General features: G+C 44.9%; 1 protein-coding gene across 1 annotated transcript in view; it reads left to right on the plus strand.

Annotated features, from left to right (window-relative positions):
* The window catches only part of RPA1 (replication protein A1), a gene marked incomplete in the record, with an annotated part of 38733 nt that extends 25034 nt beyond the window's left edge, over nt 1-13699 (plus strand). The window contains 5 exon segments of the mRNA XM_034752266.1: nt 5697-5829; nt 7152-7328; nt 8989-9096; nt 12117-12203; nt 12599-13699. Of these exon segments, the coding sequence (XP_034608157.1) occupies nt 5697-5829; nt 7152-7328; nt 8989-9096; nt 12117-12203; nt 12599-12709 (616 nt within the window).
* Between the last annotated feature and the right edge of the window lie 1126 nt (nt 13700-14825).

Raw genomic sequence — 14825 nt, forward strand, 5'->3', positions numbered from 1 at the left:
CACCAGGACTCGCCGAGTACCTCTGCCTCAGTGCACCCCCGGCACTGTTCCTTGTTTCTGGTGCCCAAAAAGAAGACTAAAGAACATGGTTCCCCAGCACCAAGCAAAAAGGACCATTGGCCATCGGGTGAAGGACCTGCGTCAGGCCTCCTGGCCACTCCAGAGCCGTGCGCTCACACCGCCTCCCTAGCCGGGGCTCTTAGTCCCATGAAAGGTCCACCACCGACTCCCAGGAGCAGCATGGGACCAAAAACCGTGGTGGCACCAACGCCTTCACAGGCTTCCCTGGTGCTGAGAGAGCACAGGCCTCTGCCCATGCCGCCGACGCAGCATGTGCCCCCGGATCTGGCAAAGGCTCCCCACGAGGGCAAGCCAGACGCTAAGACCCCTTGGGGCAGTGGAGTGCCGCCGATCTCTTGAGACAAAGCAGTGCTCGCCACCTCTGCACCGCAGGTTGCCGGAGTCGCAGCTCGGACGCTCTGGGGCTCATTCTCGGTCACCAGCACCACGTTCACGGTTGCCATTGTCTCAACGCGGATCGCCTAGAGTAAGATGCCAGTCTCTGTACTACTGATGCTGCTCCCCCTCCTGCAGATCATCCTCTAGGCACAGGTTCTGGTCGCCTGCATCGTGGGAGAGCTCCCCATCGCCTCTCCAGTCCCCCCGGCACCGATCACCTTGCTCCAGTCACCAGTCCCCGACGGCAATGGCCGGCAAGCAGACCCAGGTGTTGACAGCCCCACCGTGGTCACTGGAAGGGGATTCTCTTGCACAGAAGCCCAGTTCAGCCCCTCACTTAGTCTGCACCAACGCGAATGGGCACCCCAGGCTACGTCGACATTTCCGACTTAGCAGACTGGCCAGTGGCTGGTGCAGTGGCATTGTTGGGGCGCATGGGGAATGCCAGTTGTGGCGATGCCCCCTTCTCACCACTCATCGGCTGCTGCCTCAGAGCACAGAGTGCACAGGGCATGCCCAGTGGTCGAAGCAGAAGAAACGGCACCCACCCCTAAGCCTTCCTCCCCCGTGGGGGAAGATGCCCCGGAACCTCCCCTGGTGGTGCAATCATCGTCCTCGTCCCCAGAGGAGGCGGTTGCGGATCCCTCGAGGGCAAGCCCGCTGGACAATCTCAAGGAACATCAGGCTCTGCTGCGTCAGGTGGTCGAGAACTTGGCCCTGGAGGTGGAGGAAATGGCTGAACAGATGGACACCTTGTTTAACGTTCTGTCAGCTCCGCTCCAACCCATGTTGCACTACTGGTGCACGATGGTATCCTTAAGATTGCCAATGCTCTCTGGCAAATTCATTCAAAGAAGTACTTTGTCCCGGCCAAGGGGTTTGAGTACCTCTATACCCACCCTCTCCCAGGCTTGCTTGTGGTCTCTGCAGCTAACGAAAGAGACAAGCAGAGGCATACCAGTTTGACTCTCAAGAATAAAGAGGCTAAATGGTTGAATCTGTGAAAAAATTTATTCGACTGACAGTTTGCAGTTCCCAGGGCAAACCATCAGGACCTCTTGGGCTGTTACAACTTTAAGTTATGGGACTCCCTCCGTAAGTTGGAGTCCCTTCCACAGGGTTTGACTCAAGAATTTGGCACTCTGGTGGAGGAGGGCACTGCGGTCACCAGGTGCTCCCTCCAGATGACCTGCGATGTGGCGGACTCGGCAGCCAGGGTGGTCGTGTCGGCAGTGGTGATGAGGTGCAGCTCCTGGCTTCAGACTGCAGGTCTCTCCCAGGAAATGCAGACCTCCATCCAAGACCTCCTATTTGATGGGAACAGTCTCTTTTCAGACCAGAGTGATACAAAGCTCCATGGGCTGAAGGACACCAGGGCCACCCTTCGCTCGCTGGGAATGCATACGCCGCAGCCTGCGAGGAAGCAGTTACAGCCGTCCCTGCCACCTAGGCCTTGGCAGTCTCATCAGGGACCTGCAAGAAGGGACAGAGAAGCTAGTTTCAGCTGCTGTCGCCCTTCTTCCTCCCGCTCACCCATGCAACCTGGTCCGGCAAAACACTGCGGGGGCCAGCAGCTCTCGTTTTGAGGTTGCGGTCGAGAGTGATGCCCCAGTCACTGTCCAGGATCCACCCCGCTCATTCCTCAACCGTCTGTGTCCCTTCCGTTCGGCCTGGTCCCAAGTCACCACAGACCATTGGCTGCTGATAGTGTCTCACGGTTACACCCTGCAATTTTCAGTCACCCCTCCCTCATTCCTCCCCATCTCTCTTCAGGGACCCTTCTCACAAGCAACTCCTTGTTCAGGAGGTCGAGAACCTCCTGTGCATGGGGCCAGTGGAGGAGATCCCTTGGGACCTACTCATGCTAGTTTCTAATCCCAAAAGCAAAAGGTGGCCTCAGACCCATTCTGGACCTGTGACACCTCAACAAGTCTCTCAAAAAGCTGAAGTTTTGCATGATCTTCCTGGCCTCCATTGTACCCTACCTGGATCCGGGAGACTGGTATGCTGCTCTTGACTTGAAGGATGCCTATTTCCACATTTCCATCTTCCAAAGTCACAGACATTTCCTCTGTTTTATAGTGGGCGAATGCCATTTCCAATTTACGGCGCTCCCCTTTGGCCTCTCGTCGGCTCCAAGGGTTTTTACCAAATGTATGGCGCCGGTGGCTGCTTACCTCGGAAGTCAAGGGGTCCTGGTCTTCCCATATCTCAAAATGGCTCATCAAGGGCAGGTCCCAGAACCAAGTATAGAGAAGCCTTGATCTGGTGCATTCCACCTGCCACAACCTGGGCCTGTTGATGATGATAAAAGAGAAAAAATCCACCTTAAGGCTAGTCCAACACAGAGTTCATTGGAGCGATTCTCAATTCCACGCAAGCCAGAGCCTTTCTTCTGGAGGTGCATTTTCAGACTCTGTCGGACCTGATTTCTCATGTGAGGAGCTGCGCGCTCACCACGGCTCACACTTGCCTGCGGTTGTTAGGCCACATGGGCTCCTGTGACTGTGGTCAGTCATGTCCGGCTCCACCTCCGGCCTCTGCAAATGTGGCTGGCATCGGTCTACACCTCCAAAAGACATGATCTAGACCTGGTGGTCAGGGTGCTGGATCACATCCTGTTGTCGCTGAATTGGTGGTTGGACGCAGGGGGGAGGGATAGCTCAATGGTTTGAGCATTGGCCTGCTAAACCCAGGGTTGTGAGTTCAATCCTTGAGGGGGCCACTTAAGGATCTGGGGCAAAATCAGTACTTGGTCCTGCTAGTGAAGGCAGGGGGCTGGACTCGATGACCTTTCAGGGTTCCTTCCAGTTCTATGAGATAGGATATCTCCATATTATGGATTGGTGTTGCAGGGTGTCCGCTTTGCCACCCCATCTCTGTCACTGACCCTGATCTCCGATGCTTCGGACCTGGGCTGGGGAGCCCAGCTGGGTGAGCTGAGCACCCAGGGCTGATAGTTGCGGGATGATCTGGCCCCTACATTAATGTCAGGAAGCTCAGAGCAGTTCCCCTGGCCTGTCAGGCCTTCTTGCCCCACCTGAGGGGCAAAGTGGTGAACGTCCTGATGGACAATACTGTCGCGATGTATTATATCAATAGACAGGGTAGAGCCAGGTCATCAGCCCTCTGGCAAGAATCTGTCAACCTTTAGCACTTCTGTGTGCGGCATGCCATTTATCTGGTAGCCACTCACCTGCCCTGCACCAAAAATGTGCTAGCAGATCGCCTCAGCAGGACCTCTTGTCTCGCCATGAGTGCTCCATCTGGAGGCGGCCAGTATGATCTTCTGGAAGTGGGGGACTCCCTAGGTGGACTTGTTCGCCTCCTGCCAGAACCGGAAATGCTATGTGTTTTGTTTGCTCTAGGAGATGGACAGGGGTTTGCTGTCAGATGCTTTCCTATTTCCATGGTCAGGGGCCCTGATGTACGCCTTCCCGCCAGTGCCATTGATCCAGAATCCTTGTGAAAATCAAGCAGGACAGGGTGAGGGTTATCCTGATAGCCCCCGAGTTGCCTCGCCGTGGATCTTTCGGTCGCTGAGCCGCTGCAACTCCCTCTCTGGCCAGACCTGCTGTCTCAGAATCACTGCAGTCTCCTGCACATGACCCTGGAGGTGCTGCACTTGACAGCGTGGCTGCTGCATGGTTACATGCGGACAAGCAGGAATGCTCGACCCGAGTGCAACAGGTCTTGCTGGGTAGCAGAAAACACTCTACCAGTGTGACCTGTCGGGCAAAGTGGGAAAGGTTTACATGCTGGGCCTCGGATCGACACATCTGAGCTGGCTTCGACAGGGCAGTGCTGCAAGCTGCAAAACTGAACTCCAAGCCCACCTCCATTGGCATTGCATGTGAGTCACCTAGAATGGGATGGACATGAGCAAGCACTCGAAGAAGAAAAAAACGTTACCTGTCTTTTGCAACGGTTGTTCTTTGAGATGTGTTGCTCATGTCCATTCCATTACCTGTCTTCCTGCCCCTCTGTTGGAGTTGCAAGAAGGAACCAAGAGGGCATAAGGTTGGTGGCGCCTGATATACCGGTGCATGAGCACAAAACTGAAGGGAGTGCCACTGCCGACCCTACAGATACCACTAGGACAAAAATCTTCTCCGACCGCACATGTGGGGGCATGCGTGCACGCCTAGAATGGACTGGACTGGACATAAGCAACGCTTCTCGAAGGACAACAGTTACAAAAGGTAGGTAACTTTTTTTTTTTTTCAGCAGGTTATAACTTGGTCAAATCCAAGCCAGTTTTCATCAGAACACTCAAAAGCACTTCTCAGTGAGGTCTGTCTTCGTGCCAGGTTTCAACTTTCACTCCCTAACCGTTTGGGCTGCAGAGCTGTGCAGAAAAATGTTGCAAGAATTTATTACGATAGTTGAGTGGTGTTCCATTCTTCTCAAAAATAGTTGAACTGTTATTGCTCAAAATATCCAGAAAAAAATCCCTTTTGTGCAAAGACTGAATATGAGAAACTTCTGCTTCAAAGTGAGTGGCTGAAAATGGGATTAGAATCAAAAGCTTATGCAGTCTTACCTATAATGGTCATTACTGCTCCTGTGGGCTTCTGTTATTTCTTCGATGGATATATAACTAGTGGGTTTTTGAGAGAGCTTCCGCTACCCAAATCAAATGTGCCGTAATTCAATTAATGATCATGTCTGTATTGATGCTAGAGGCTACCCTTTTGTGGACAGTGGTTTCTGGGAGGTTTGACACAACTGAAATGAGCTTTCTGCTGAAATAAATTTGCCACTACATTGAAATCACATCATCACCTGAGCTGGACTTGTAGCACCAGCTTCACTAACAGACGTATTTGCTTATTTTAATTCAAGAAATATGATCTATTAAACACTGTTTGCTTTTCTTTCAAAGCTGCAGGAAAGATAATGGCAGCATGTAATTTAATTCTAATTATGCAAATATTATCTGGCTGCTTCTAAAATGCATGCAGTTCCTGGTTTGGCCACTAGCTGGCATCAAAGCTATGGACATGTAAACCAGAATTTGTCCACTTTTGAGATTATAAAATACTATGTTAATTAAAACAGTATTAATTTATCCTGAAATGCTATTTTAGTGTAATATGCACATGGTACAGTAATTGTTTCCTGTGGAAGTTGCTGATAAAATCCCTCTTGCATTAAGTATGTAAAACTAAATATAAGATTTTGGGTAAATCTGGCTGGTTTGCATTCCAAAAATGGAAGAATCTTTGTGCTTTCAGGTTTGACTCTGAAGGGCAGCTTTTGGAATGTACCTCGATCTCTGATCTGAGAGGTGGACCAACAATTGGGGGAAATACCAACTGGAAAACTTTGCATGAAGCTAAATCTGAAAATTTGGGACAAGGAGATAAGGTAAAATAGGGCTATTAAATGCAAACTGTGTATGCTGCATAGAAAATAAGTTAGGTTTTACGCAGGCGTGGTGTTTGAAGTTACCCGTTTTTGAGGGTTACCTGTGGAAATGGTTAGAACTTTTGATCTTACTGAGTTTGAACGGAGGTTAATCAGATCCTGAAGTTCATGGTATCACTTATTTATTTTTCATATTATAGTAGCAGCTAGAGCCCCCAACAGAGTTCTGGGCTCTGTTTTTAAAAAACAAAAAAAAACAAAGACACTCTATGACCAAATAGCTGTCAATCTAGATTGACAAGACTAATTGTGGGAGGAGAAACAGGTATAAAGAGGTGAAGTGACTTTCCCAAGGTCACACAGCAGGTCAGTGGAAGAGTTACATAAGAACATGATGACGGCCATACTGGGTCAGGCCAATAGTCCATCTAGACCAGTATCCTGTCCGCTGACAGTGGCCAGGGCCAGATGCCCCAGAGGGAATGAACAGAACAGGTAATCATCAAGTGATCCATCCCATGTCGCCCATTCCCAGATTCTGGTAACAGAGGCTAGGGACACCATCCCTGCCCATCCTGGCTAATCACCATTGATAGACCTATCCTCCATGAATTTATCTAGTTCTTTTTGTGACTCAAACGTGGGTTCTAACCCCAGTTCAGTGCTCTGTTCATGAGGTTACACTGCCTTTTGGTTTTGAAATTTAAATGCTAAAGCTTCATGGCATAAACCTACCAGCATCTAAAGGGTAGGAAAAGACTTTTCATATAGGTAGGTTATTCCATAATTGCCCATTATGGAGTTTATGTCTTCCTCTGAAGCATCTGGTGCTGGCCACTGTCACAGACTAGACTTGACGAACCATTGGCATGGCAGTTCCTGTGTTCTTTTATTCTGTAGGATGTGGTTTTACTGAATGTTAGTTTGCAGCACGCTCTGTTGTATATAGATCCTATGCCTTTTGTAATTTCACTCTCTAAAGAAGAATGGGGAAAGTGAAATTTTGTTGTTGTGAATGAACAACAGAACATGACTCTCCAATCTTGACTAGAGACAATGGGAAAGCAAATGTGCTCATTCTAATAAACTAAGGATTGTGAACATGGTTCAGTGAAGATTTAGGGACTTCATTTAACTTAATGGAACCCAAGAGCAGTGGCAGCAGCAGATTTGAGTTGCAAGTCCCAGTGACCCATAAATGTGAGGTCTATTAGTCATAAAAATCCAGCTATGGTCTTTCATGTTTTCCAATTAGTTTAGAACTCAGATTCAGAAAAAAATCCCAGTGTTTTGTGGGTAATGTTGCTCTCTCATTCTCTCAGGCAGATTATTTTAGCTGCGTGGGCACAGTGGTATTCCTGCGCAAAGAGAACTGCATGTACCAGGCATGTCCCTCTCAGGACTGCAATAAGAAAGTGATAGACCAACAAAATGGACTGTATCGCTGTGAGAAATGCGATCGCGAGTTCCCCAACTTCAAGTATCGCATGATACTCTCGGTAAGTAAAAGGATTAGGTGAAATAGTGTTGCTCATTGACCACATGCCTAGTATAAACATAATTATACCCCTTTGTCTAAAAGAGTGGAGCAGCAGAACAGTGTGGTCCAGAGCGCATGGGTCCTGTGGATAAATGAGCATTAAGCAGCTTATGTGCTTTAACCAAGCAGGTTAGGAGTGTTTCATTGATCTGATTAGCAGTTTGTTTCCTTGTGCTTCAATTAAAAGCTTTTCTTTATTCCAAAAAGTTTCAGGCTAACCCAGTTGATTCTGGTTTGCAAGTGTGGCATGCAGTGCAAAACTTAGATGGCCCACATCTCTTCAGTTATGAAGATAAACTAATGTGAAATGGCAATTCTGGAGAGCAGTAATTGCACTTTTACAGCTGATACCTATATTTAGTTCATTCTTTTGTAGGAAATGTTCTGCGTCTCATGCATTAATGGAACCTGCTTCAGGATAGTGTGTCTGAGAATTGTTATTGTGACACCTGCTTGCACCACTCACATTGAGATTCTTTTCAGCTTTTACATTTATAAAATGCTTGAAAAATAGTGGGTTGTGCCTGCCTTTAGAAGTGCTGTGCTGGGGGGTCTGCTTGGGCGGGGATCTATTGCTGCAATTTCACTTTGGGTAATACAAAGACTAAATGAAACAGTGCTTCCAAACAGAAATACTCATCTTATTAGAAAATCTAAAAATGTACAAACTACCCTATGAATTAGTATTTCTACTGTGGTGTGTAGGGGGGATGTGGGAGGTGTGCTCATGAATTTCACATCACTTGAGTCTCCTGTTTTTCACAGAAGCCAGGGAATTCACTTAAGGATTTTGCTTGGTCTTTAACTTATACCACATTGTTTTTCGGTATTGTGGGAGTCTCAAAGTAGTGTGATTTTACATGCTGTTTTGCTGAAATACCTGGATACAATTTGGTTTGAGATGGAGACATTACAATTAAATTAGGACATACATTGGTTTCTTAAAATGATTGTGGTGATAGAGATTGCAGGCTAAGATAAAGTTCCAGCCATGTCCATTCCTACGCGTGAGTTGGCATCTGAGTTAGTGAAGATCCCTGCTGTTCTGTTGAAAGAAACATGCATCTGACATTTAAAACAAACAAAATCTTTGAAGTTTGTCATAGCCTGTGCATCAAGTCCCAGTTTCCAAATGGGATCTGTACATCAGGCTTCTGCACAGCAACCCTTTCTGCCTGAGTGTAGTGTGGTTGTTATCAATCTGCATGCAGCTGCTGCTCCTGTTCACTGGCATGAAAAAAAGGTGTAGTGCTGCTTCAGCTAACTGCATTCATTGCTGTGTTACACTGAGGCCAATGGTCTGTGTTCTGCTGTCACTTACACTAGTACTTCGGGATGATGGCAGCATACAGCCATTTCCCCCATGTTTTAATTACCAGCTTGTTGGCCTCTCCTTTTGACTCTGGTTGAAGCATGTTGCTAGACAGTCTGTACTGCCATGAAAAAGATTGTTGCACTTCATCCATCAGTGAGTACAAATAGTTACAAGAGGCAGGGAACTTGAGGCGGCAACAGTCACACTTAAATTTTAAAGCTCTCCCCAGCTGTAAAATAAAACTTTGTTCTTGAGTTTTCTTGCGTGGGAGGCGATTGGATTAATGGCTGTGGATTCTTTTTAGGTGAACATTGCAGACTGTCAGGAGAATCAGTGGGTGACTTGTTTTCAGGAGTCAGCAGAGGTCATTCTTGGGCAAAATGCTGCTTTCCTGGGAGAACTGAAAGAAAAGGTGAGTCAACTAGCTTGTTCCTTTATTTAAAAAAAAAAAAAAAAAGTAAATGTCTAGATTATACACCTCTACCCCGATATAGCACAAATTCGGATATAACGCGGTAAAGCAGCGCTCCGTGGAGGCAGGGCTGCACGCTCCAGCGGATCAAAGCAAGTTCGATATAACGCGGTTTCACCTATAATGTAAGATTTTTTTTGGCTCCCAAGGACAGTGTTCTATTGGGGTAGAGGTGTACAAGATTCTGTTTCCATGTGTTCTGTCACATGGGGTTTTGGAAGCTACCAGTGGTAGCTGTAACATAGTGGCGCTACCCTCAAAAAGGTCTCTTGTCCTTTCTGATCCTGTAGTTAGACTTCTGTGACAATTCACTAACTCTAAAGGACCCTTGAAGGGTGTAGATTTGGATCCTGCAGTGAGTTCTGTATGGACAGACCCCCATATGCACACACAACACCATTGAATTTAACAGGGATTTGCAGGGGCCCTAGGGTTCCACTCATGTGGCTCTCATTGCCAGATCGGAACTTTGTTTATTGAAATGAGTATACAAGGAGTATCTGAGAGATTCCCTCTATATTTAGCAGGAATTTGATTTTACCCATGGCTTCCTATTTTCTTGTTCACACTAGCATAATCTCCTATCAACTCAATTCTGAGGCTAATTTTACTGGTGCTGGTTAGTGGAATTCAGTTTTGTGGGCCTGACAAAAATTATGACTTTTTAAATAGTGTGTGCAGAGATGTTTTAGACATCTGTCTCACCAGATTAGAATAGTTTGATAATAAACCCCTTAAGCTTTAATAAAAATGAGTCTTTTCTTCTCTTTATGTATACATACCTCTCCTCTACCACAATTTCCCTCCCCTCTCCAACCCCCCCCCCAAAAAAAACCCAAAAAGCTTTTTCTAGCTTTTTCTCTTGAAAATGATCTTTTGATGTCAAAGCTCATATCAGACATGAAGCAGGTCATTCATAAATACTTGGCTTATTAAACTGAAGTGTATTAAATGTTGCTGGATCCGAAGTCTTAGAGGAACTCTGTTGCACAGGATGGCAACATATTTTTAGCAGTCTGCTATATAACTTAATCTGACTTTATTTTGGAAGGATAGTAGCAAGTGGCTAAGCTGTCCGCCCCTGAGGTGTGATGCTGATCATGACCATAGTTATATTTGTAAAGTTTTCATTTTACATCCCTAACTTAATGAAACTCTCATCTTTCAGACATGATTGTTGTCTGCCTGATTCTGAACAAAAATGGTTCAGCCAATTCTGAGTCAGAGGAAAGTTGGAGAAAATACTTTCCCAATTACAAAAAAACCAAAACAAACAAAAAACTTATAGTGCTGGGTTTTTTTGTTTGTGTTTTTTTTAAGAGCCCTATAGGGAAAATGGCTTGGGGTAGAAAGTTGAAATAGTATGGAGAGAGCCCTTGTGGAGAAGAGATGCCTTTGATTGATCCAGACTAAACTGATTTTGATTTGATAATTTTATGAGTCTTTAAAAACAGTGTTCTGTGCATTCACAGTACATTTTGCCTGACTTTTTTCACTAAATGCTTGATCCAGTGCCCTTTAAATTCAAGGGGAGTTCTTCCATTGACTTTAATGGGCATTGAATCAGAGATTGTGTGTAGCAAAGGCCATGCTGCAAGTGTATGTGTAAGTAAACTTTCATCTACTCCTTTGCTCAGACCTGTCCAGGACCCATTGCCAAACTTTTCTGAGAAATGTGGGGCCCTGGTAAAAGGGTGGTGCTTCTGTAGGAGCAGCTTTCCTTACATGTCCAAGGGAACAATAAGTTTGTGGCAGAGCTGGAAACAGATCCCTAGTGTAAGGAGACTGGTGTATTAGCCACTAACCAATGGTGACACTCAGGAAAAAATCACTTAAGAATGGATGTGCTTAATTATGCAGTGTGTAGAACTAGGTTGCTCCTGTTCCCCCATCTTTGTCATATCTTTTGAGATTGACAGATGAAACCGCTATGTAGGTGCAAAATAGTATGTTTCATAGAAGAAATGAGACATATAGTAACTTGCTAGAACAGCACTTAGGGGCAATAGGCTTGACTTTGGCCTGCGAATCATAAGATCGGGGTTCAACTCCTGGGTTTGACAATTATCTGCTCCTTGACTTTGGATAAGTCACTTTTCCACAGTAGCCCAACTCTATAATGGAGACATTAAAGGAGTATTTATTTGCCTGTATCACTCAGGGGCTGTGAGATCTAGTGAAATGTCTGTACAGTTTTTAAAATATAAAGCTTTGGGGGGGAAAAAAACTGCTCCCACAGCTTGTTTGATAGTGTATTGTACTTGAGAAATGGAATGTGGTCATGTAAGAAAAGTCTGTGTTGTTATAATAGACACACGACGGATAGTTACCATTGCATGTGTAACCTTAACTTTTCCTGACTTTTGAGTGCTTTTCTGTGCAACTTGGACAGTCATTGTATGGATATAAAAAAAAAAAATCACAACACACCCCCTTTTTCTTGTGTGGTATCCTTTCAAATGAATACGTGTCAGGATGCCAGGATACATGCAGCTTCACTAGATAAGCACAGAAGCTGAATAAGTCTGATAAGACTGTTGGCAGTGAAATGGCTAACCATCTTGACATTTCAGTGACTACAATTAAGCATCAGAATTAACCCCAGTTTAGAAGCACGGGGACTTCACAGCTGTTGATGATCTCAATTTAGTTCTCTGCAAACTCAAGACAACTGAATTGTTTCACATGGCCAATCAAGAGTCTTCAGTATGGACTAGAAGCTTCATCGTTTAAAAAAAATTTAATTTAAACTACAACTGCGGAAACTAAACAATTTGTTGGAAGAACAGTCCTTCAAACAACTAGATTTTACTATGCCCACACACTTCCTTTGTCCCAGCTAGTCTATATTTTAACAAATTCCCTCAAACTTTACAATGGCTGAACTTTTCTGAGACTTTAAGGTGCAGCTGGATGCTTGAATTGTCGTTGTCTCACGTCTGTCTTTGTACTCCTCACAGAATGAGCAGGCATTTGAGGAAGTGTTCCAAAATGCCAACTTCAGCTCATACGAATTCAGGATCAGAGTCAAGCTGGAGACTTACAATGTGAGTAACCCCACCAGGTGGATGGGGGCATGTAGCTTTGCTATATTTAGACTAGATCGACAGGAAGCTGCTTTCTTCTTTTATGCTATGAAGTGGGGGAGGGGAAAGAGCAGCTTCCGAAGGTGAACAGTGGCCATCCTAACTAAACCGCATGGAATGAGAGAAGAAACAGTGTCCTTCTGTGACGCTGCTTTTCTTCTTACTCAGCAAAATCTAGCGTTTCTCTTTGTTTTCACTGGAACTATTAGCTCTGGAAGCCAGAACTTCACAATGCTGAGTAAACTTGACACCAAGAGTAATGAAGCTACTTTGAGCAAAGGGAGATTAGAACTCGTGTGTCTGGAGCACTGGGCCCCAGCTCTCCCTCTCTTACATACCACTTTTCTCTTTCAAAGGATGAATCTCGTATTAAAGCCACAGTAATGGATGTGAAGCCTGTGAACCACAAAGAATACAGCAAGAGGCTGATCATGAACATCAGAAAAAACGCAGTGCAGCTAGGATAAGAAGGATGGTGTTGATTGAGCTGAAACTAGAACTTCCACACAGAATAACTAAAGAGCTGAAGTTAAATTGATTTCTTCCCACCCCATGTGACAATTTGGCATTAGTTACACAGTGCATGGTAGCCCTTTATAGTGGGTAAGTGATTTCATGGAATCCTGTGTGCAGATATCCCAGTGGTAAGTTAAAAGAAAGTGCACTCAGGAGGCCTTGGTGTATTGTGGACTATCTTGGTCAATTAAACTATGGCAGAGCTAAAGAGGAATCGCTAGACAAACTGATACTAGTTGCTCCTGCGGGCTTGCAACCTGTGTTAAGATTTCATTCTTCAGACATTTTGTATGCCTTTGCTAAAGTAACTTTGCTCTCTTCAGAGATTTAAAGCTAAAATACAGACTCTACAGACTCTCTTTTTTTTTTTTTTTTTTTACACTAGAAGAGACTGGTGATACCCTTGGCACTTTTGACTTGTTCTGAAGTGGGTGAGAAGGAGGGAAGGAGAGACTGTCATACAGCTTTCTGATGTGGACTAAGGAGAAAGGGCCTATTAGCACGAGTCAGTCCTCCTTCTGCAGAATTCAAAGGCTTTCTCTTTCCACAGGTGCCAGGCAGTTGTTAATGCTTGGAATGGCAATATGGTAGAATTATTAATCAAAGACACATCTCTCATATATCTGAAGAATATCCTTCCTTCAGGGTTATCAGACTGAGTCAGATGGGTCTGATATTAATCAAAATTGTCTCTTCTGGGAGAGGCTGATAAGCATTGACTCTCTGTCCCCCCAGGGAAATCTAGGCAACTACAAAGCATTGCTTTAGTTTTCACTTCACATGCTTCCTGCCTTATACATATTTCTTGTGCTGGTGTTTAATTTCTTTGTTTTTGTTTGTAAAAGTGTTAATCAGAAACAAGTTTTTAAATGGGGGGGGCACTTTATGTTAAAACTGTGTTTCAATAAACAATAACAATAAACAACAAAGCTTTGTTTTGTTCCTGTGTTGTGAATTCTGCTTTCTTTGAACTGAAGATTTCTCATTACTGGAAAGCAATTAATTAGCTTCATAATAAGTGTTCACTTGGGGGAGACAATACCTTTTTTTCAAACTCTAAGGTTAGACTGAGGAATGGAGATTTCTCTGCCTGATATTGGCAGCAATGGAAATGCAATGGTTTTTTTACCATTTCTGTGCCTGCAAATGCTGATGATCTGGCACTTTTTTGGGATTTTTATTGACGTTTACACAGCAGTCTAAAGCTAACCAGGCTTTGAGATTTGTACAGACAGTGAGCTAGTACAGAAAACAGTAATTATGCTACTGGGCTTTTCAGTCAGCAGAGCATGCTAGCTGTGTGTCCTCCTAATCACATTAATTATGTGTTCCCTGGCTGCAGCTCGCAGCTTTGCATTTGCTGCGCAGCTCCAAACATCCAGGCAGTATTGCGGTCAGTTTGTGGTAGCAAAACTGAGTTTTGTTATAGAACTGTAGCTTGTGTGCTTGATTGGTGCACTCTTTACTTCCTGAGATGTCCTGTTTGTGTCCTTCAGTTTGTGGGTCCTTTTATGTTCAGGAGCTCTAAATGCCATTGCTGATAATGGTCATGAATGGCATTTTCCCAGGCCCATTAAATGCATGGACAACTCTTTTTCCCTTTTTGGACTCTAAAGGTAGTGAGTAGATTGCACTTGGTTTTTTGCTGATGTTTCAGAATTTTTATGGAAGTACTTGTTCACTCTGACCTTGCTTGTAAAGCGTTGACTAGAAAATTACAGTCTTCAACACTGTTCTGGATTGACAAATTGTGTGTTAGGAGTGATAATCTGTCTTTCCACTCTGCTAACCAGTCTTTTAGTTCTGCTCCTCTCTTATACTTCACCTCCCTCCCAATTTGGGAGCACTGAAAACGAGGTGTTAACGTGAAATGTTCCTATGTGTGATAAGCCCTTTAGTCTATTTCTCTTGCTCTCAAATTGGGGGAAGAGGAGACACATAACTATTGCCCAACTGTTGTGTGGACACATTTTTACTGGGGTGTTCCAGTGAGAAAACAGCTTCACTTTAGATTTCTCTTTGGAGATGCACAAAAACAGGTGTCAGTGTTTTTTTTATTTTTTTAGA

The sequence above is a fragment of the Trachemys scripta genome, chromosome 18 (genome assembly GCF_013100865.1).
Source record: "Trachemys scripta elegans isolate TJP31775 chromosome 18, CAS_Tse_1.0, whole genome shotgun sequence".
NCBI classification, from domain to species: Eukaryota; Metazoa; Chordata; order Testudines; family Emydidae; genus Trachemys; species Trachemys scripta.